The sequence below is a fragment of the Sander lucioperca genome, chromosome 1, assembly GCF_008315115.2.
Source record: "Sander lucioperca isolate FBNREF2018 chromosome 1, SLUC_FBN_1.2, whole genome shotgun sequence".
NCBI classification, from domain to species: domain Eukaryota; kingdom Metazoa; phylum Chordata; class Actinopteri; order Perciformes; family Percidae; genus Sander; species Sander lucioperca.
In genome coordinates this window covers 51,226,009-51,250,836 of record NC_050173.1, presented here as the reverse complement: position 1 = coordinate 51,250,836, position 24,828 = coordinate 51,226,009, and the positions used below count along the sequence as shown (strand labels likewise).

Sequence of the window (24,828 nt, the reverse complement as noted above, 5' to 3'; positions counted from 1 at the left end):
ATGCAGAGGGGTCGGGGGTGAGAGGAGAGGAGACTGGGAGGAGGGAGGGAGGGTAGGAGAGAGGAGGGAGGAGAGAGGGAGTCGGGAGGTAAAAAAGACAAAAGCAAACTGCTTGACAAACGTGTGTGTGTGTGTGTGTGTGTCATATGAGGGTTTGTGTGTCTGTGTGTGCTCATTGAGTGTAAGGAGTGTATGATGTGTGTGTATTATATGTGTGTATTATATGTGTGTATGTAAAGGGCAAATAGGGGAGTGCAGGGTGAGGAAAAGGAGGAAAGGGGTGGGGGGGGGGGGGGGTGTTAACAATTCAACTAGCTCTAAAAGCACACTACCCTCACTTGCAGTATTTCCACATTGTAAATCCCAGATTGAATACAGTGATAGTAAGACATAACTATCCAGACCTTTTGGGCCATGAACCCAAAAATGTTTTTGTTTTTTTAAATAAATTTCTAGCATGATTCCCCTGAATCTGAAGGGGGTTTTCACCATTTTTAAAATACTTTCTATGTCTGTGATCCATGCATCTCCTGTGTGAAAAAAAAGAACAAAAACTCCACTTATTGTAAATTAACTCTAATAGGGACACGTATTGTATCTGACACAGTATAATTTTCCTCAGTGAGCTTGGAAGGGTCTCTAAACCCGACGTGTATCTGAAGGTGAAGAGTTTCTGACGTGATCAGCCTGCTGTTAGTGTGCTGTTCAGTATACTCATCTGGAGATGGGGCCTAAATTCACCTGCTAGTTGCTTGTGAAGGGGGTGAGAAAGACGAGATGAACGTGAGGGGCGATGTGAGGTGGAGGGGGCTGACATAGACAGACAGATAACAGATCATTCAGTCAATATGACCAAGCAAAAGAAGTTCAATCAATAAAGGTATAGGAATGCAAATCAAGGATGCAGTAATCAGTATTATCATATACCACCGTTTGGCTGTGAGCTAAAGAAAAAAAGTAGAATCAGACTCAGAAACTCACTCTCTAGCAGTGTGAACCTGCACGCAGCGACCTACAAGCGTTTTTTCCCCATTAGAGCCGTGTCATCGCTACAGAGGGTGAAAGGTGGTGGCGATTCCAGGGGCCCACAGTTTGGGAGGGCCCGTAAAGTAGCAGGCTTATATTAGTAAGAAAAAAAGAGAAAACGGGGGAACCCAGAGCATTATCTTCCTCTCAGGGGGCCCAGAATTTTCCTAGTTACGCCCCTGCAACATAGTGAACAGATGTGGTCTCCGCATCATTCTTTCATCGTGACCCACACACAGTGACACACATGCCCACTTACACATACACACAACCTTTTAAAGTAAAAAAAAAAAAGCAACTGAATCACCCTTCTGATTCCAAGAGTTTTTAACCCACGCTCCTTTAATCATGGCCATGAGTGAATGCAACAAACCTGACAGACAGACAGGAAGGAGAGTGAGGGGATGTGGATCTGGCCTGCGGACTGAACTGTGACTGAGATGACGTGCGCTCTCTGCTTTGAGTCTTTTGGCTGTGATGCGATGGGGAAGTCCTGAGACACAGTGCGGCTCTAAGCTGCTGGCATAGGAAACGGGCGGGCTGGGCAGTCCACGGGAGGCCAGAGTCAGGCTGGATTACAACTGGATTGGTTAGGTTCGGTTTGGATTGGCAGCTCCCTGGCCAATGACTGCTCACGGAGGGAGGTTCTTACAGTGCAATGAAGCTTGTGGCAGCGTGAGGATTGGTGAGAGGAGCATGTCAGTCAAACAAGAGACCACACTTTCCAAGGTGAACGGAGGCGCCAAACCAAATGAGGTTTCATGAGGTGTACACACACACATGCACGCACGCACACGCATACACACACACGCGCGCACACAGACACACACACACACACACACACACACACACACACACACACACGCGCGCACGCACGCATGCAGCCATGCACGCAGCCACGCACGCAGCCACGCACACACACACAACACCAACATCATGACAGCACCCTGAACACCTACGCAGGAATCTGGAGTTACTTCCCCTCAACAACTACCTAACACTCTTGTTTTCACAGAAATAACAACAAATGACTGACAGGTAGCGAACGAGGACATAAATGGCCGATGTGATTCATCCAAAAATCATCCGAGAAAAACTACCCTACACTTCCGATTGCGTCAGTGACCAAATGTCCCTGTGAAACGAGCGCATCGCGTGGATCATACTCATGTAAACAGACACCTTTTACACAGGAGGAATCAATATTGCATGATGACATAATCAGATCACAGTTCAAAAAGAGGAAGATCCCAAATCAGAGAAAAAACCAAAGCAATAGGAAGGAATATGGTTGGTCTCTATAAAAACGAGGAGTCTTTATAAGAAAGGCTACAAAAACTCAATGGGACCTCCGACTTCAGCATACAGCAAAAGGCACCACAATATTATTCTATTTATCTAACTTGTGAAAAAATTGGCACGTAATTCTCTTATTTTTTCATCTCTCATAATGCTGTAAATCAAAAAACTTTACATATAAATATTTCCCCCCCGTTATAAAAAAAGTCTTTGCTGTTAGCTAGTAGACAATTTTTGCTGAAATGAAAATAAATATTTCATTTGTTTAGAATATCTGTCTGTTATACAAAATAAAAATATTTCTCCTAGGTGCAGGTCTCTAGTCCACTGGTTGTGTGTACTGTAGGAGGAAGGGGAGTGTGTGAGGTGGAGGGGTGGGTGGTGGCAGGGGGGCAGGTTAAGTCTTAAAGGGGCATGTTGTCAGCCTTGGAGCGCTGCGACTGGGAGCCGCGGCTCTGCCCGTTGCTGCGTGTCCCTGGCCGACTCAGCCCGCGGTGAGTCCGTGTGTCCGCACCAGAAGACGAACGGAAACCCGGAAGGGTTAAGGGCGGGTCCATGTTCATGTTCTGCATACTAAGGAAAGGTGTGCTCTCCCCGTGACCATCCTCTTCCTCCTCCTCTTCATCCTCCTCCTCTGACTGGCTGAAACTCTGTGAGCTGTAGTCCCGTAGGCCCGTTGAACGCTGGGAGATGTGTCCATTGAGGCGGTTGCGTCGCGGGCGGCGCCGGCTCCGGATGGGTTCCCGCGAAGAGGCGTACTCCTGCGTGGTCTCGTAAGCCTCGTCGTCAGCGAGGCGGTAGGGGCTGGACGGTAGACTTCCGGTGCTCTCCGTCAGGTAGGGTCGCCTCGGACGCCGGGGCTGCCTGTATAAACTTCCATCCTAAAACGTAAAACAGAGTGGAGGATTTGGTAGATGTTAAATATGGAAGTTTGTCAGAGGTTTGCTCAAAGGAACTTCAGCAGAGTGGATGCCTACACAAACATATCTGAAGAAAAAAAGCAAAACCAACAATGAAATCATCCTACTAACAAGTAGATCTATCTAAAGCCTGATGTACAGTATCTTTGCCTCTGTGCCACAGAGCTCCCATGTTTTTCCAAAACTATTAAAGGTCCCATGGCATGAAAATGTCACTTTATGAGGTTTTTTAACATTAATATGTGTTCCCCCAGCCTGCCTATGGTCCCCCAGTGGCTAGAAATGGTGATAGGTATAAACCGAGCCCTGGGTATCCTGCTCTGCCTTTTGAGAAAATGAAAGCTCAGATGGGCCAATCTGGAATCTTCCCTTTATGACGTCATAATGGGAAAGGTTACCTCCCCTTTCTCTGCTTTGCCCGCCCAGAGAATTTGGCCCACCCATGAGAGAGAGACATCATGGCTTTCAAACGAGCAAAGTGGCAATTGGTCAAGGCCACACCCCCACCCTCCACCATGCCCCCCCTCTCTCCTCCTCAATAGCATTTAAAGCTACAGACACAGAAATGGCACATCCTAATAGAGAAGACACACCAGCCCGATAATCGGGCGTCGGGCCGTCTGGCGAGGTCGGTGACTCGAGTCTGTTCTGTGTGTCCCGTGCCGTCGGCCGTCCGAGGAGCCGTCGGCCTTCATTTTGGCCGACCCAACATGTTCAGTCGGGGACAGGGCAGTTGGGACTCACCCGGAAATGGGGAGCGGATGAGCCGCTCAAAATCTGACGAAAATCTTTTAAACTGACCTTTGTCAATCTGAAATGAAGACAGATTCAGAAACTGCACGGCCTATTTCTCTCTTAAAATGTTTTCAGAAACACGTTTCGGTGAAATATTTTAGTACAATATGAGATCGTATTCTGAACAAGCCGCCATGACAGTCTGGCTGTGAATTTCCAGAGAAAAAAGAACCACGTGACGCGTTCGTCCAATCAGCTGCCGGTTCTCATTTTCTGGGAAATAATCAGACTGTTAATGGAAACAATACAGAGCAGCGCCGCCTGCTGGTATGGAGACGTATTACGTTTTGGGCACGCGCAGAGCATACGCTCAAGTCGGCGTCGCCTCAGTGTGTTCTGAGGCATTTTTTGGACCTCGGGACCCGACTGATCAGTCCGACTGGCGTTGGTGTGTCAGGGCCTTAAGGAAAGCTCATTGTGGGACTGGCTCTAGTGGCTGTAATTCTGCACCAAGGCTGAATTTCAGGAAAGAGACTTCAGATACAGTATTAGGGGACCACTAAGGTCTATATAAAAGAGACTTCGGATACAGTATTAGGGGACCACTAAGGCCTATATAAAAGAGACTTCAGATACAGTATTAGGGGACCACTAAGGTCTATATAAAAGAGACTTCGGATACAGTATTAGAGGACCACTAAGGTCTATATAAAAGAGACTTCAGATACAGTATTAGGGGACCACTAAGGTCTATATAAAAGAGACTTCAGATACAGTATTAGAGGACCACTAAGGTCTATATAAAAGAGACTTCAGATACAGTATTAGGGGACCACTAAGGCCTATATAAAAGAGACTTCAGATACAGTATTAGAGGACCACTAATGCCTATATAAAAGAGACTTCAGATACAGTATTAGGGGACCACTAAGGTCTATATAAAAGAGACTTCAGATACAGTATTAGGGGACCACTAAGGTCTATATAAAAGAGACTTCAGATACAGTATTAGGGGACCACTAAGGTCTATATAAAAGAGACTTCAGATACAGTATTAGAGGACCACTAAGGTCTATATAAAAGAGACTTCAGATACAGTATTAGGGGACCACTAAGGCCTATATAAAAGCATCCAAAGAGCACCATGTCATGGGACCTTTAAAAACACTGAATTACCATGAACAAACACTGCAGTTTATTTTGAGCTGATGCCACATTAAAGGGTTACATGACTTCATATTTAAAGTCCACATAAATTATTTTCAGTCATTAAATAAATCACAGGAGGAGGGAATGCTCTGCTTTCTGTATCTGTATTTTATCACCCTTTAATATCAACCCTTGTATTGATTTTCTTAAAATGCTTGCTTTGTGTAGCTTAGCCAACCTGTCCAATCTATTAGCAAACACTTTTGCAGTAAGTGTAACTACCCATTTTTTCAGTTTGTGGTTCAAAACCGCTAGTCACACTACTGGGTTTACCAGTGGTAACTTCATGCACACCAGTCCCGGTAATTATGTTCAACGCTGCATCGTGTATCTCCATGATAAAAGTCAGTCAGTCAAATGTTTTTTCGTAACAGTCAGTGCAACGTCTATTGTCCACCCTCATTGGCAACCAATGCATTGAGTTTGTGCCTAGCTATGTGTGCGCACAATTTAAATGGCCATTAAAGTGTAGCACTACTCATACCTCTTGCGTTGGGCGCCGTGTGATAATCAATTGATCTGATGCTGGACAGCATCAGCACCGTAGCTCTTGCGTGTCTGCGTGAGTCGACGTCAAGTTCAAAACGTCATTGTGGAGCAGTAAAGTCGACTAGTTGACTAGTCTGTGCAACCCCTACCCCACATACACCATCCTGCTGCCGTGACTAGAGCACCAAATGTGTATTATTCCGCTGCTGGAAATAGTCCCCAACGAAGACACTGTTTACTCCTGTTTGACTTATGCTAACTAAAAACTACAGCGTCCAGTGTTTTGGGAAATTATTTCGGCTTTAAAAACAAAAATTTAAATAAAATATTTGTAACCCTTTTTTTTAAAGATTTACATCCTGAGTAGGAATACACAGGCTTGGGTCTGAGTGCCACAGACAGGGTTGGGAAGTCACAAAACAAAGCATTGCTGGTTTTGGTCTTTTCATGGGATTGGTTGACAATGACATAAAATAAGAACATAACCAGCCCTTTCCGTTAACTGACTGAACTGCATGTTGTCACCATCACTGAGCTGCTCCTGTTATAGGACATGTGTCATCGACGTGTGTGTACTATATTTGCCTACGTACATCGGGGCATCGTAGCAGCGGCTGGTCGTCCTCTCTGTGGTAGGCAGCAGCGGCAGGGGGCAGGGAGAGGGCGTGGCTTGTGTTGGGCGAGGTGATGTGGAAGGTGGGCACCTGTGGCGGCAACGGGGGGTAGTGGAACTCCACGGGAGACAGGCGCGCTGGCGTGGTCAGCGCCGACACATACCTGTACAGCAAAGATGACAGAAGATTATTGCAGTGTCTGAATCACTCCTTGAACACATAGCAAATGTGCTGACGCAACAAAGTCCACTAGAACTAGCACACATTTGGCCAAAATTGTAAGAGATGATAGACGAATAGATACTGAAAACGATACCAATAAGGAAGAATTGACTGTTTGTGTGATTCTCTACAATTTTGCATTTCATGTGTATTTCAATGTAGCACTGAGGTACAGTAGTTTGATTGCCAGCGACCTTACAGTACACATCACCAAGATTTCTGATAAGGTTGATAGCAGTAGCTATCAGTCATTCTGTCAGAGAGTTCCAGTCATCTTTTCTTAACCACTTGTCCTCTTCAGGGCCGGGGGACTGGGGCCTACCCAGCATGCATGAGCAACACCCTGGCAGGTACACCCTGGACAAGTCGCGAGTCAATCACAGGACTCACCACACACAGACAAACAACAACATTCACACCTACAGGCAGTTTCCAGTCCACCTGACCTGCAAGACTTTGGAGTGTGGGAGGAAATATATAAACTCCACACAGAAACACTGCAGCCAGCTGGCTCAGGCTGGCTCAGACGCACACAGGATCTTTTTTGCCATGAAACGACAGTGTTAACTGCCAGTGTTACTGTTCACTGCTGAGCCACTTCCCCACCCACTCAGTCCGTGCCTTCGCACTCTGACTGCTGCACCTCATTGAGTTGTTTAGTTGTTGTTAATGAACTTAATGTTGTTCATTTTGCCACAGAATAAATCCCAAATTCTAAAACACTCAAGTCAATTCAGCACCAAAATGATTCATTTAATTCAAATTACATAATGAGTTTCATCAAAGCTATAGTGCGTAGTTTCTGTCTCCCCCATGAGGAATTCCTAAGTAATGACAACAAAACTGTCTTCACGTCCACATGATACAAGCCTTCCATGATCGCACCCCTCTCACCCATCCTCCACGCTGTCGTTAGTAGCCAAGGAGGATTAAAACAAACATGATGGACTCTTCAGAAGAGGTCATTATCTTCACTAGATTTTCTGCGATAGATTGCAATTTCATTTGGCAATGGCTTGAATTAACATAAAAAAGTTACGCACTAAAGCTTTAAAATCTATTGGAACTCTAAGTGAGTTTGAAATTATATTGTTGTACAGACAAGTCACTCTCAAAATAAAGTTGTGTAATCCTCCTAACTTATTATTCTTTTCAACACATTCCTTTAAAAGTCATTTGTGCACACAGGTAATACAAACATGGGCTAAATACATGAAAGTCTGTTTATTAGTCAGATGACATTCTGGGAGATGTAGAAAACCATTAACTGGTAAATGGTAAAAAAAAAAATAGAGTTAGGTTGAGTCAAAGTGGCACTACAGCACTGGTTTTCAGAAGTCACATTACAATACACAGTATCTGGGTGATGTGGTCCTAGACATTGAAACATTCATAACAATAAACTACCACTTGGGGTCGCCATAGAGGAAAGGGGGCTGGTGTGCTCAAAAACAAAATAAAGAGAAAGTGTTATAGAGTCATGAACAAAGAGTTTTACCACCAAACACACACACACACACACACACACACACACACACACACACACACACACGCACGCACACACGCACGCACACACACACGCGCGCACGCACATACACACACACACACACACACACACACAGGTTTGTGGCACTATCTTTGTGGGGACCCGTCATTGACATAATGCATTCCCTAGCCCCTTACCCTAACCTTAACCATCACAACTAAATGCCTAACCTTAACCCTTACCCTCACCCTAACCATAACCTAATTCTAACCCTAATCCTAAAACCAAGTCTTAACCCTCAAACAGCCTTTTAAACTTGTGGGGTCCAGCATTTTGGCCCCACAAAGCTGTCGGGACCCCACAAGTATACTGGACTCCCGGTTTTTGGACCCCATGAATATAGTTAATCAAGAACACACACACACACACACACACACACACACACACACACACACACACACTACCACCTTGCCTACCTGTCACTGTGAGGCGAGTCTCTTAGAGAGTCATAGGAATCCCCGTACTGCATTCCCGGTCCAGACATGTCCGTGCAGCCCCAATGGGCCCTCCTCGCCATGCATGCCGGGCTGCTGCACTTACTGGTTCCCACAGAGCTGGACAGCCCACCTGACTGGCAGTCTGAGTTCATGCTCTCTGTTCGCTCCATGCTCCACGTCTGCTCCTCGTGTCTGCAGGTGTGGGAGTCAGCAGAACAAGTTTAAAAGGTTACAACAGCACTGAGGAGGCAGGACGATACAGATGAGGGAGGAATACTGGGTAAAGAGACTATACTGCAAAAATGTGCACATGCATTGTCAGAATCAGAATCAGAATCAGCTTTATTGGCCAGGTTTGCGCAAACAAACAAGGCATTTGACTCCGGTTAATCTTTGCTCTTAAAGTACCACACTCACTTAACATATAAGAATAAAAACAGAAAGGACAGTAAGAAATATAAGAAATATAAAAAATATTTTAAAAAATACCGTTAAGTATACAATACAATAGAATTTACAAATTTACAAGAAATATACAATAACAATTTAAGAGACGGAAGGAATAGTACAATAACAGTATAGTCTGAGATTTAAAGCAGCCATATTATGCTCATTTTCAGGTTCATAATTGCATTTTAAGGTTGTACCAGAATAGGTTTACATGGTTTAATTTTCAAAAAACACCATATTGTTGTTGTACTGCAGTGCTCTCTCTCACTGCTGCAGATCCTCTTTTCAGCTGGTCTCTGTTTTAGCTACAGAGTGAGACCTCTTTTCTTCTTCTTCTTCTTCTGTACTATCTTTGATTGCACTGCACATGCTCAGTAGCTCAGATGTAGATCATGTCAGCTAGCTAGCTAGCTCCATAGACAGTAAAAGAGAGGCTGTTTCTACAACTTCGGTCAGTTACAAGGCAGGATTAGCTGGGAGACTTCTAAATGAGGGTGCACATGTAAGTAGTTCTTTTGTAGATTATGGTGAACTTGTGTGTGTTGTAGCAGTGCTTTGCTATTGAGAATGAGGTAGCATGCTAGCGTTAGCATGCTAGCGTTAGCATGCTAACGCTACGAGCTAATGGTTACGGTTAGCCTGCTCGTTTCGGCTTGTGACGTCACAAGCCGTGCCGATTTTGAACAGCTCACCCAGAGACTGAAGGCAGGACACATTCAGAAACCGTATCTCACTCTAAACAGCATGGATGGATTTTTTTCAAAGTTTGTATGTGTGTGGAAGCACCAGAGACACAACATAACACCCCAAATCCCAGAAAAAGTGATTTTTTTCATAATATGGGCACTTTAAGATTTAAATATAAATATAGTGCAAGGCAGTTCAGTGCAATGGTGATATAAACAATATTGTAATTGTAAGATTGAAAGATTGAAATATACACAAGGTAGGTGAGCAGAACAGTGTAGATTGACTTTGTCTATCAAAGCACCACGAGGTGATGGTTTTTGTAAAATATAGAGATGTTCCGATTTTCCATTTTTTTCCTTCCCGATACTGATTCCGATACCTGAACTAAAAAATACAAAATACATATGTTTTAACAGCTGTATATTACTATCCCTCTATGGATGTGATATGATTGCTATCATTGCTGTTAAACTCTTTGTTGAACATGAACAAACACAAACGATAAACGCCAAATAACTCGCTTTTATTATCCAGTTTGTCATTCATAATGGAAAAAGAACATAGTAGATTTTCTTCTGGGCTAAATTACATATCGGATCCATGCATACACTCCAGTACTTGCCGATACTGATACCAGCATTTTAGGCAGTATCGGAGGCTTTTCCGATACTGGTATTTCTAATAAAATCAACATAATTACAGGGCTCTTAGTATGGGAACAGAGACAAGACAAAGTACACACTGGTGACGACAGTGGAGAATCAACAGGCCAAAGACACTCATATGTTTCTCAGGAGTTGGTGAACCAAACAAGAGATTGAATGCCAATCAGTATGAGATGTATGGGTTGCTTATGCTGCTCTGTGTGTGCTGTAAAAGTAAAGTAAGTTAAAATGGGCTAGCATGTTAGCTACAGTATAAGATGATACAGTATATCAAAGCTTGCTTCAGTGAGTCTGTAGAGTCAATGTTCTTCCCTCCAGTGGGGAAACCTTTCATAATTTAGCTATAAAATGGTACATTTCATAAAATGACAAATCTGCCACTGGTGTGACTTTCTAGTGCAAGTGAAGTTTTTGTGAAATGTGAAATGCCAACGTTTTCAAAACAAGTCGAAGTACACTGCCAACAAGCTGTTAAAGTCGTTAAAAGTTTGGTTCAACCAAATCACATTTTCATTCGTACTTTCTACCTACAGTATGCAGGTAGCATTGGTTTTATCTGTCCATGTTTTCAGAAAACAGTCTCTAAGATTTCTGCTGCTATCACAATATAAAAGAGGTGAATGGAATTCGTATTGTTTTTGGACAAAAAAAAAACATATACCATGAATATTTCTATCCAGAAATGAATCCTGTTACTCTGGGTGATCCACAGACTTCACTGCCAACAGCTCTCATTGGAGCTACTTTCTACAAAAGAAATAGTCCCTATGAAAACTGTAAATAAGCGAAACTGTAAGAAGGAAAATTAGGAACATAGAAATTCTATCATTTTTATGTGTATACGTGCCCATCTGGATGTGCGTGGGTGGCAGATCTACCTGGAAGCATGTGAGGCAGTGGTCGAGTGGTGGGAGCGCGTAGACATTCGGCTGCCTGCGTAGTTGCCTGCACCCTCAGCTCCGTGGCTGATCACACACTCTGTCGTTGGGATGCTCTTGGAGATGTACTGCAACACACACACACACACACACACACACACACACACACACACACACACACACACACACACACACACACAAACACACACATTTTAATTCTTGTTACTTATGTTTTTATTTTCCAAATAACAAACCTATCATACATTAGATTAGAAAAGATTAGATTGACTTTATTGATCCCAAATTGGGAAATGTGCTACAGCAGCAAATAATGAGACACACAGCACACGTACAGAATATACAAGAGATAATAAATAGGATAGAATACAAGAACAACTATTCAAAAATAAATAAAAATCAAAATACAAAGGAAAGAATGTACAAACGTATATACAAGTGGCGAATAAAAATGTACAACCTGTTTAAATAGTATTTCTAAAGATGTAAGTAAAACCTTTGTTTGTGCAAGTTGCACTATAGTGCAGTATTGTGATGTATATGAATCTTATCTAACACATATCGATATATAATATAAAGTATACGTAAGTGATACCTAATGATGGGAGGATTCTCCTGCACAGATCTTTTGTAACTCCTCATCACTTCTCTTTAATTGTTGCTGTCATGCTGCCTCGTGCACATCGTGTCTCCCGGAGAATGGTAGGTGTTTCTGCACACTCTTTAACGTCTGTCAGCTCGGTGCCACCATATTTCCCTTTGTTGTCAGTGGATCAGAGAATTATTTACACAAAGACTCTTTTGGAGGCAAAACTGCTCTGAAGGCTAAAAGAACCTTCTCGGTGGACTTCAAATCTAAATGCCAAAGCTAAAATAAAGTCTACCAGTGACTCCACCTAAGGAGGCTCTGTGGGCTTCCTGTGCAGTTTGCTCCGGTGAAGCCGACATCCAGTTCTCGTGCCTTCTCTTTCTTCTTCTGTTTCTCCTTTAGCATTTATGAATAGCTGAGGGTATTCTGGAAAGTTTGACACCAAAATCCTATTCATAGGACTGCTATATTTAATTAAAAGCACTGACACATCAGGCTTTACTGTATTTTAGCACTTTGATAAGAAAGCCAAGTCAGCCTGGAGATTACAAAATGTGACTTCCATGCGTCCTGATTGGTAGCTAATATAAAATTGTATATGTATTGCTTTGTTGTACTGTATTATTGTTACTGTTGGCTACCAGTAGCTGAAACAAAATCACAGATGCCAAAAATGTCTTTGGTCACCGACTCTGATACAAACTTTATGCTTAACCAGCATCTCGAATTAAAAAAAAGAAGCTAAAAATGCTAAATTAAAAAAACAACCAGCCTTTCCCTTTTGCCATGAAGTGAGTAACTTTTTCTTGTTTTGACATTCAATCTGGTCAGTTAATATTGTTGCATTTCTCAAAAAATGGTGGTTATTTATATATTTCTGTCTTGAGAAAGAGCTCTGCCTCTGAGAAAATCTTGACCCTGTCAGGAGTGACCTGTTGTGGGTTTCTCCTCAGCATGAGACTTCACTTCCAGCCTGTCAGTGAAATCTGACCTCAGCATGGCCTCTACCTGCCTCTGCTGTGTGTTTGCTACTGTTTGGACTCACGTCAACCATGGGGATTTCCTCGGGCCCGGGCCCGGGGTGGTTGGGGCCGTTGGCCAGCATGCGGTTGGGTTGCTCCACACACTGATTCTGGTTCTGGTGTAGGTGACTGTGCATCTTCTGCCTCTGCTTCCTGGAAGGGTGGTGATGAAGGAACAATAAGTGATCTGGCAAAAAGTGCTAAACAAGGAACAGTGACTGAGATCATACTGATGTTCCTGCAGACTGCCGATACCCCACCAGAGAGCGGTGGCCTCCTGTACGCCTGAATTATTAGGTTAAATAGTGACCGACCCAAGTCAACGGGGCAGAATAATCCCCATGGGCACAGGCAGGGGCTCGAGGTAGTCTACCCTCACCCCTAAGGTAGCATAGAGAAACACAATGTTGAGAATGTAATGCTCATATTTTCAGTGAAATTGTGATTGTTGTGTTGTAATGAGAGCTAAGAATTTGTGTAGACCCTCAGTTATTATTTCCCTTGGACATCTAATGTAAGAGGCAGAGATGGGAAGTAATGAAGAACAAATACTTCGTTACTGTACTCAAGTAGATTTTTCAGATATTTTTACTTTAAAATATTTTTTTGTGGCGACTTTTTACTTTTACTCCTTACATTTTAACATGAATATCGGTACTTTCTACTCCTTACATTTTACAAAACTGGCTCGTTACTTTAGTTTTGTACAAGAGGTCGTCATGTCGGAGAATAGCACAGACACGCGCCTCACCGCGAGCGGGCACGCGACACACGGAGCAAAAAGAAAAAGAGACCAGCTGTCCGGAGGATAATCAGTTGAGATCGTGTGTGTGCGTCCTTAAGAACTTATATAATATTAACTTATGTTGTCAGTTCATTCAAGCCTGTTGTTGTATTGGTCTATAGTTCTTGCAAATTTAAAGTAAGTTAGCTAGTGATTTTGTGGTTTGTGTTCTTCACCTGTTACCTAGGTTGCACGTTGCTTGATCTTAATAAAGCATCAAAAGAGAGAAGTTGTCTCCATCCGTGTTTTAACAGACACACCTGGGGCGAAGTTGGAAACCAGAATCAGCTTTAAATACAGTCCAAATTTAGTCCTTACTAACAAGTTTCAAATAATTTCACTGGAGTTACCGTTTTACCATTTTCGCGTCATCAATACCACATTCAATCTAATTGGATGGGAATATACTGTACGTTGCACTTGACACACCACTACAAGACGACTCGACAGATTAGCTTCGGCTAGAGCTAATGAAAACAATTAAAATCCGACTTTTAAATGGAACGCATTCAACTCGGGTATGACGTCATTCCCAGTTGCGGCTTCCGAGTTCCAAGGTAAATACAACGCGGCATCAGACTGACCAGCTTTTGTAATTGCCCGATTTCTCCGCTTATTTCTTTTCAGGTGGTAGAGCTGACAGAGGAGGTAGCAGTTCATTATCACATTCACGACATAACGCAAACACATATGGACCTATCATATTTCAAAAAATACAAGTAAAAACAGTTTTGTGTGGCAGGGCACCTTTAAAGTGGGTTAATTTGAAGGTTTGGAGCCTTTCATTAATAGGGATTAATTTATGTTTCCGTCAAAGACACATACTTGGTTTTGCAGTAGGCCACCACACAAACGATGCCAACCACCAACAGCGCCACACAGATGCCTGTGATCGTCAGCACCCGCCTCTGGTAGAGCTCCTCAGCCTCTGTGGATGGAAACACACGCACGTACAAACACACACACACACACACACACACACACACACACACACACACACACACACACACACACACACACACACACACAGTTCATATGCATGCACACATCCACACATTGCAATCACAAGACAGACAAGAATATGTACACACACAGACAGACAGACAGACAGACAGACAGACAAACACACACACACACACACACACACACACACACACACACACACACACACACACACACACACACACACACACACACACACACACAAACAGCATAAGCACTACTCCATTGACTGTAGCTACAGAAACAGTTTTCTCACTATTACCTCTGCCATCCTATCCCCTGTGCTGTCTATAAAACAACTCCTGATCTATGCTGGCACATGCCTTTCAGTTTTAACTGTACTACAGTCAAACAGTGCTACTACAACACAGGAGTAACACTACAAGCTCATAAATATTATGATGAAAAGCAGAGCTGTAAAGCTACATCCTGACATAGACTTCCTGCTGTCCCTATACACGTGTATTTACAATGGCCATGGGGATGTAATGCTACAGATGACACTGGAGGGGATCTGAATGCATGCCTGAACGGATGGAATCATCAAAAGACAAGTCGTCCGGATGAAGAAATTAAATAAAGCATTTTTTGGTTCAAAGTGTTGATACCACAATGGCCTGAGAATGAAAAAGTAAAGTATTCACACAGCTCACCAGAACTAAAACTGTCATAAATGTTAGAAAAAAATGCCAAACATATTTTGTCTGCCACTTCAACATTCATTAATAAATTAAATGTATTAAAGGGAATACACTGTACATGCTTTCATTTTCTGTGTTCCTGTGCTTGTATGAACAGGTGATGTGTTTGTACACTATTCACAGAAGCTGATACAAGACTTTACAGCCTGGTATCACCAAAAATAGCCATGGTACAAATTATTATGGTATTGGTTATTTTTGTGATGGTGGAGTGAAGTTATCATAAAAATGTATTGCATTAACTTGAAATCGTTACTTCGGCGTTCTCCTTTGATATTTTGTAATAATTTGACTGTATTGGCTTTAGATAATATCAGCTACTATAAAAGACAATTCACTTTTCCTTGAAGCTATTGAATTGACCTACACAAGAAAATATTTTTTTAAGTAGCCACAATTGTTTTTTCATTCTATATTTTATTATTTGCTCACTAACAATTCTCCAATCAACACTTCTAAAAGATGTGTAGGATGTCTACAAAGTGTTTGCCGGCGACAGGCTCGAGTTGGTTACAGCACTTTTAATGTCATAGTGAGAACTTGCCTTTGGGAACATCTCGAGACAGATCTGGATCACGTTACACTGAACTACATTAAACTCATTAAGTTCTAACAGGTTTGTGGTGATGCTGTGTGAATACTTTGCCATCTCGGTGTAACTAGGTTAATTCAGATTTCTGGGCCTGCTGTGGTGTCACACTGTGTCAGAACGGAAAAGCGCAACGACACAATGACAGAGGGAGCAACAAACAGAACAGAACATGAGGGGGAGAGGGAGGGAATAAAAGAGGTGAGGAAGGAGGAGCAGGAGGAAACATGTAGACAGAGGGAGAGTAGGGGGGCTGAGAGGGGAGCAGGGGCGTGTCCAGGAGAATGGCCCGGGAGAAACTAGTCCCCAGAAACCACACAATACCCTGACTTTGTCCCCTTATCAACTGAAACTGGATTATAGAGGCCCTTGGATTGTTCGTTATGGCCAAATTAAAGTCACTAAAGATTAATGCTTTTCAATGTCATAATGTCTTCTGTTTTACAAACATTCTGTTCGTTTCTATGTTTCTTCTCATGTTGGACTAAAACTGACGCTGTCTGCTTAACATAGTGACATCTATGAGAGATCTATAGCTGAAGACTATCTGTGGTTCTTATGGAAGAAAGTTGGTTGAAAATACGGTAAAAGCTGGTGAATAAATAACTGTCCCCTTTACCTAATTCATCACCTCACCTTTCCCCATCTCCCCTTGCCTAGACACGCCACTGAAGAGGGGTAAGGGAGGAGGGGGGGGGGTTCTAAATAAAGGGCCTCTGTAGGGACTGACAAGCCTACGAGAGCCTTGGCCTGGCATTGTGTGTGTGTCACAGGGTACTGATACAGAAAGGCAAAGGGAAATGGGAAGGCGAGATCGCTGGCACAGTGGAGCCAACAGCAATCATGATTTAGGACAGGCGAGCTCTTGACTCTGACACTGAGTCAATCAAGGGCAGAATAATAAGGACAGACTATGTGGTCAGGCCTTTTTCTCGCTTTTGGCAACGCTTTGCTAAAATACTCGCAGCTTGCATGTTTTTATTCGACAGGCTGCTGAAGCCAATATGCATTGCCAAAGCCCAGAGGACGAGCCAGATACTTGTATTTATCGATAATGTGAAACTCTAAATTTTTGGACAAACAAGATATCTTCTGCTCTGATATGGTGTCCAGGTAAACACATCTCTGATTTGTAACAGGCCTAGTAAATTGTGTTTTAATTCACCTCTGCACTTTCTTTAATTAGTGTATCCTTCCCAGTTAATTTGTGCCTGTCTCTAATGTCTACTTCTCCAAATGTGTCCGACTGTAAGAAGAGTGCATGCAGAGAAGGGAGGTTACGTGTCTTAAAAGCAGGTTAGCGGGCAGGAGAAAAAGAGAGACAGGTTGAGGGAGACCCAGTTGTTGGTTTTAGAAAGAAGATGGCACAATAATGTGTGACTGTGAGAGGATCTTGGCAAACCCTTTAAGCACAGCAAAATGAATAATAATGTTCCATACCCATAAATTCAATTCTGAGCAGCTCTGCCAGCGCAGAAAGTTGTCGTGGTAAAAGGAAAGAGACAGATAGGGTCAGGTGTAATGTCCACTTTGGAGCAGATATGTTATTTTTCATGTCCTATATACGCTGAACCAGGACAAAAGTCAATTAGTGCTGTCAATCATAGTGATTGACAAGTGTACCGTCCAGTAACAGACAGACAACTCAGACAGCCTTAGCTCTGTGACCCCCAGAAATGATAGGAAAACAAACTGAACCAAACTAAATCAAAAGGGATCAAATGAACCAAAGGCAGAAGGTAAGAGAAAGCCAACAGGCAGGAAAAGGCATGCGGAGACAGACGGACAAAGACAGCAAGACAAGAAGCCACATCACTTACTGCTATATTTACTAGACCTCATTTCTGGAGTTAACAACAGACAGAAATAGTAAAAAAGACAAAAACAAGACAAAAGAAAAGAAAAGAAAAGGATAAAAAGCAGTGAGTTACTCTACAACATAAAAACACATTACAGTCGATGAGGCTGGCACAGCGAATGGGAGTGGGTGCTATAACTCCTTTGACTAATTGCAATTGTGTGCCTTTGTATTGATTACAGCATACCTCTTGTAATGCACTTTGTCCCACTACTGCTGCGTACAGCTATTATAACCTTTCTTATGATTTACAGAGAAATCATGTGAGCATTCCTAATTTCCAAGGCTTTGCATGCATTACCGGCTGTAAAAAGAGAGGCCCATACAAAAAGTCAGCCAATCTTCGGTCCACCCTGACCTTAACTACTCTACAGTTTGACAGTGCTTTATGTTCGTAGCACTACGCAGGCAGTAACAAACCAACATGGATTCAAAACAGCAGAAAAGTGTTGCTTCAACTGACTGAAAGAGCGTCACAATGCAAAATAAAAAAAGCACACAGACAGATTTCAGCATGGACACAAGGTCTGATGATGGGGTCAAAATAAGCAGACGTCACATATAGTATGATATCTTATGACCTGGTCTTGGTTTGAATTAGACATTATTCAGTGTGGAAAACTTCCACAACAGACAAACAGCAAAGCGAGACAACATGGCATGGAGCGACAGTGTTTAACCCCTGGAAACAAGAAGAAGAGGGTCATTTGTATCCCTCTATTTTATATCCGTGTGATTGCTGGGCCAGTAACAGGAGCGTGACACAGCTGATGGAGGGAGGAGCACTTTGATTTCTGTATAAAAGTAGCCAAACCTACAGGAATCATTTAAGCTTCTGTTGCAGTGCTAAATCTTCATGAACGTGTCACGGAATCTCTGGTTACCATCTGATGGTACCAATACTGACTATACGTGTTTCAGTGGGGAGCGTGTCTATGTTCCCTGGGTCCTATGTTCCCTGGGTCCTATGTTCCCTGGGTCCTATGTTCCCCTCTTTGTATGAGACTGGGGAACATAGGACCCTTTTTCAAAAAAAGGGTCCTATGTTCCCCGGTCTGTTACTTTTTCCACCATTACTGCCAAATTCCATGGCTAACCCTAACCCTAACCCTACTGTAAAGATTGATAGATTGCGGGGAACATAGGACCCTTTTCCAGAAAAAGGGTCCTATGTTCCCCGGTATGTATTGCTACAGGGGAACATAGGACCCTTTTTGGGAAAAATGGGGAACATAGGACCCGGGGAACATAGGGATGACCCCTTTCAGTGTCACTGCCCATGCAATCACAGGAGAGTGACCAAACATGCCCCATTGCATCCAGGAACAATTTGACATTTTTGGAAATTTTGCACATTTGCTTTCTTGCTGAGAGTGAGATGAGAAAATCGACACCACTCTCATGTCTGAACACTAAATAAGAAGCTAGAGCCAGGATATGTTTAGCTTAGCTTAGCATAAAGACTGGAAGTAGGGGGACACAACTAGCCTGGGTCTGTCCTACGGTAAAAAACACACAAATTCTCAAACAATCTGCCTATCAGCACCACTGGTTTCCAAGTAACCTCAGGCTATCGACAACACTGGAATTCACTGCTCCTGCTGTAATAATAATGCTGTAAAACCACAAGTTGTAGTTGTGACACATTGACATGATATAATGTTTTGATCTATGAGCTTTAGAGATGCTGGTTGGTGTGGGGTTTTTTTACCGTTGGATAGAGTCAGGCGAGCTGTTTCCCCCTGTTTCCAGTCTTTTTGCTAAGCTAAGCCAAATCTTTACAACATACGCATTTCACACAAATGACTAAACTATTCCTTTAATTAAATTACACTGTGAGAAGAATGAAAACAAGTGACACCATTCTGAACACAGTAGAAGTCAACCCTAGAACATTTCAAACAGAATTTAGCCACATGCCGTAATGAAAGATTTTTATCAGATGATCCATGGATGCTTAAGAGTGAAAACAACAGGTTATCACATTCATTATTACTGTGGGTTTTATCCTAATCTCTTAGTTCAGGACAGATTCCACTCACATGATATGGAGAAACTCCACTTATATTAAAATCAATATCACAGAGGGAATGACCCTCAGATAGATATAACCATCACTGACGTTTTCAAAACTCATTACATTATGACCTAAACGTTGAACATATTCTAACTCTAAATCTCATTGTCATTTAAATGCCAAATTGTTGGGGTTTTGGACACACTGTAGTGTTTAGTATTGACTGGCGGCTGTTCAAAACAACGTCAGAAGGACTTACATCCTTGAGTCATACTCCTACTCCAAAAAGTTAAATCAATGAAATGTGTTTCTCTTTGTTTAAAAGAGAGGCAGGGCATTGAGTAAAAACTTTCATGTGTGTATTAATAGTTTCTAGGCACATAGCCTTGATTGTTTAATTTTAGTTTTTTAACTGCTGAAACTCTTAACAGCACCGATGGACCATCTACAAAGAAAAGTGACAATAAAGTGTTCCAATAAAAGCTTTTCATTGTGTAAATTCTCTGTCTCCTCTGTTTCTTTTTGTGCAGTTCTCTGGATCAAGCTGCAACAGAAGTTTTTTTGTGTGTGCAATTTACAGCTTAAAAATACAGATTTTTAGAGTAGACACAACGTACTGTACGGATGTGCTGCTTGTTGTTGAGTTGTCAATTCTCTGCTTTTTTTTTTTGCAGCTTTCTAAGTCAAGTATCCAGTATATAATGTGCCCTAAAAAAGAATTCAAGCAGATGAACTAGTGTATAACATATCTTATATGTACTGTAAATTATAAAATCTCTCAGTTGTTTGTTTCTGGTTACCAGAGGAGCACCACGGAGGAACCAGGGGAGACAGGGGGAGGAAGGGGTGGACACAGAGGCATGCAAACTCACTTTCACACACACACATACACACACGTTAACTTACATGAAACACAAGAGCAGGTTTGCAAACACACACACACACACACACACACACACACACACACACACACACACACACACACACATACACAGAGCGCTCCCTCCATCCAACCCCTCCAATGTAGCATGCAGCATCTCAGTGGGAAGGAGACAGACAAGAGCAAATGGACATACTGTAGAAACCGGCCATGACGGAGTTTTGACAGCGGTCCCCCGTATAGTCATTGGGACACCTGATGGAGGGAAAACAAGACACAGAGGGAGGGAGGGGGTGGGGGGGAGGGTTAAAGATACAGAGGGAAGAAATAAGGTTTGACAGGAGGAAAGAGAGGAGAAGTTCACAAAGACAGATAGAAAAGAGGGCAAAAGAGAGAGAGAGGAAGGGAAGGAGGGAGACATAAGAGAGCAGAGAGATGAGGGATTAGAAACAGCACAATCCACCAACTACAGAGAGAGAGATGACCAGCATACCGTGACATCACCGCCATCAATATGACATCACTGCTACAGTTAAGACATCATCACAGTCACGAGGGTCATGTGATGGTGGTGCAGGTAGTAGGAGGGGTCAAACTTACAGTCGTTAACCTCCAACAACCTCTCGCATACAAACACAGATGCACACAAGGACACACACTCACATTTGCCGTATTATGGACTCTCATTCATTGCGTCCATTTCTTAACCCCTGGCCAAAACCATGATGAAATAGAAAAAGCAAAGCAAGGGAATACTTTTAAGTACGGCATAAAATATGTCCGTAAAAACTATAAAACAGCAGACAAGGACAGTTTATACAGATCTTGTCTGCCATTTAATGTTGAACCATGGCTCTGAAATATCAGTAGGCTAACTGTGCTCTCTATTGATAAATAAATGGCGCTGTCCGTGGTGCTAAGTAGCAGATGATTTGTAATTGCGACTTTTTCTCTGAGTCCCGCCCTTCTGTCAGTTTCGTCTTGGATCTATAGTATTCTCTGAACTATAAAGCCTACTGCCTATACCTGGGTGACATTATCCGAGATTAACAAAACAATCTCAGTCGAGTAAATGATCATTACAGTCTCAAAATCATTTTCATTGGCTAACGTGCCAGCCAGGATATGTTAAGCTACGTGCAAAGAACAAGGTCTCGTCTCCACCTGCTCCTGAGAAAGATATCTGGCTCTTTAGCTGCTAAATGCTCCACTTTCTTTGTTGCTAACTTTTTCTGTCTGCTGTTTGGTGCTGAGCTGGTAGCGTACAGTGGGTTTATCAGAGCTTTGTCACTGAAAACAACTTTTTTTGAAATGAGAGCCATGAGAGTGAACCAAAACATTCAAGTTTTGGGCCATGAAACCCAAACAATGAGTTTAAAGGTCCCATATTATGCTAATTTTCAGGTTCATACTTGTATTTTGGGTTTCTACTAGAATGATTCTTTGTCTGAAACGCTCAGCGCCTGTCTCTTTAAGCCCCCTCCCTGAAAAAGTCCAGTCTGCTCTGATTGGTCAGCGTTTTTATGTCTTTGGCATCTGTGCTCTCGGTGTCTCTGCACCCCCATTGCAGCCTGGGAATGACTGTAACGGCACTGTAGCGGCACTTTCTAACTATATATAGTATAGTAAAAGTATAATAAAAAAAGACATGGAAATCTCAGTTCTGTTCTGTAGGTTTGTTACTACAAGCGGTAAACAGGGTGGAGGGTATGCACATGCTAAATACTTCTACAGGTGCTGGATTAGAAAACAAATATGAAGCCAACAAATTCTCTGTACTGATAGCTCCCAACTATTCATCAGACATGGTCAGATGACCATCACAGAGCAGAGCAAGCAATATATTAGTCACAATCACATTACGTAATCATTTAGGTGGCTGGGATCTGCATGACTGGGACTGACCAATCAGAGCAGAGCTGGATAACACTGTCTGATACTCCCATATGAGAAAAAAGCATTTGTCACTATTTTCACATTACACATAGTCATTTGATCCACTGTTACTATAAAAATATAGTTTGGAGCAGCTTTAAATACTTTACATGAATAATTTCAATGATCTTATGAACATACAAAATGTGGATGGGTTAAGGAATATGTAAAACACACACACACTGTATCACTGACCTCCTGGATATTTCCTGCTATGCTTATGACTTTATCAGTAAGATGCAGTTGAGAGATATAGTGGTTAGAAATCCAACAAACACATAAGTAGTGTGAATGTGGTTGAATGTGCCTGGTCTCAGTCAGAGTATTTTGAGGTCAAGGTTTAATGAAACTGAAGGTGCAAACACCCAGCAGGAAATCAAAGCCCTGTTTAGTCATGCACACGTAGTGGTTAAGGAGAGTGCTGCTGCAATGAGAACAACATCCTTGCTTTGTGTAATGCTGTGTGTGTGTGTATTTGGTGTAAAAGCCTGGTAACCCATCACAAACACGTAACAACAACAAAAATCCCTCAATGAATCCTGTAAAATAAGCCTTAAAGAATGAGGACTTGTCAAAATGACCGTACGCCAAAAATGGGGATGTGTAAAATTAAAATATACCTGGTTTTCACAAGAATAGAAGTATAAAGGTAACACACACACACACACACACAAAGAGACAGACTGAGATAGAAGCAGAAAGAGAAACGAGAGAGAGACAGAGAGAGAGAGAGACGGACCTCCACAGCGTGTGAGCATGAACATGGTTGGAATAGCTTTTGGTATTTCTTGGGCATAAATAACAGCAATAGTTTACATACAGCTGCAGAGTGTGTTGTTTTGTTTCTGGATGGGTGGCGAGCTGTCAGCGATACCACGGGCTGCATATGATTCATATTCAGGCAACAGCCATCAAACTCACAACACTGAAACTAACAAGTAGGCTCCTCGCTGCATAACCGTCACTCCAAAACTGATACACATACATAGCCCAAAATATTGTTCTTTTTTTAAAGTGAATTACTATTACTGCCATTCTTTTCTATCCAGCTTATCAGCTCTTTAGATGAAACACTACATTTCAATTCATGTCCTTGAGAAAATAAAAAAATCATTTTGAGAGAGTGCTTCAAATTCTGAAATGTCTTGAATTATAATGAGTGTCATGGCTTTTACCCAGCCAGGCCTAATTGATTGAATCTCTTTATTGCTATAAGTGATAGTAGATCAGCCTTTACTGCAGTCAAATGAAAAATAGGCATGTTATAGAAAATCTGATCCAACTGCAGTGCACATTATACTGTAGATGAATCAAAGCAATTGATCAACCCCAGTGTTCTGCTATCATGGGTGTGGCCCCCCCCTTACAGCCATTACAGGATAATAGAAGCTCTCTGGCTCTAATAGCCATATTGTTTTTATGACAGTGATTTAGTATCAGGTCAAAAAATGTATCCAGTTTGAAAGGCAAGGACCTCCGTCCATCCCCCTGCATATACCGTCCACAGAACTGACTGGGGATCCTTTTCTCCTCTTTCTCACCACTAAAGAGACAACTTGCATTTTGAATCAATTACAGCAAAACCCCTCGGAAGAGCCCACTCAGCAATTTCCCATAGAGTTATAAATAGAGTAGAGAGAGAGAGAGAGAGAGGGAGAGAGAGAGATGCGAGACACTGGGAGCAGAGGCAGCCCTATGCCGGCAGAGCTTTTACTGTATATCATTTCTTTTCTCCTTCTCTTCTGTTTCTCCCTGCCTCTCATGCCCCCTCTTTTCTCCACCCTTTCTTTATCTGCCTATACTCGCCTTTCCTTTTTTTCCCCCGACTGTACTGTTTTTTCCGCCCTGAGAATGAGCACCGAGGGAAAGAAAAGCCAGCAAACCTTTTCGTTCAAACCATCTGAATGAAAGCAAAAGTCCATGATTCTTTTTTTTTTTTTAAATATTTATCATACAAAGGCTCGTAAAAATTAAGAGAAAAAAAAAAACCGCACACAGCTGTGGATATTATGTTCAATACAAGCCTGAACTCGTGGCATTTGGAGATTCGATTTAATTAAATTAACTTTATTGACTCAAATGGGGGATTTGGCATTTTCAACCTATACTGTAGCTGGGAATACGTACGTGGACTAATGTTTACAGCTGGCAGCCAGACTGGAGATTAGCAACAACGTTAATCAGAGTATCTGCAACTGTACACAGAACGCTATAACATAGGTTAAAGGAACACTGAGTAAGCAAGACACACCA

At 42.4% G+C, this 24,828-nt stretch overlaps 1 protein-coding gene across 2 annotated transcripts in view; it reads right to left on the bottom strand.

Annotated features, from left to right (window-relative positions):
• Positions 1-286: 286 nt before the first annotated feature.
• Positions 287-24,828, bottom strand: part of nrg2b (neuregulin 2b) — a 60,211-nt gene continuing 35,669 nt past the window's right edge. The window contains exons 5-12 of one of the 2 annotated variants that reach the window (XM_031280041.2): positions 20,837-20,895; positions 17,326-17,349; positions 14,419-14,521; positions 12,833-12,962; positions 11,181-11,308; positions 8,477-8,689; positions 6,272-6,455; positions 287-3,206 (exon numbers count right to left, since the gene is read on the bottom strand). In XM_031280041.2, coding sequence (XP_031135901.1) covers positions 2,730-3,206; positions 6,272-6,455; positions 8,477-8,689; positions 11,181-11,308; positions 12,833-12,962; positions 14,419-14,521; positions 17,326-17,349; positions 20,837-20,895 — 1,318 coding nt within the window. In that variant the 3' untranslated portion in view covers positions 287-2,729. The remainder of the gene's footprint in view (positions 3,207-6,271; positions 6,456-8,476; positions 8,690-11,180; positions 11,309-12,832; positions 12,963-14,418; positions 14,522-17,325; positions 17,350-20,836; positions 20,896-24,828) is intronic. The other variant, XM_031280042.2, reaches the window with a different exon arrangement.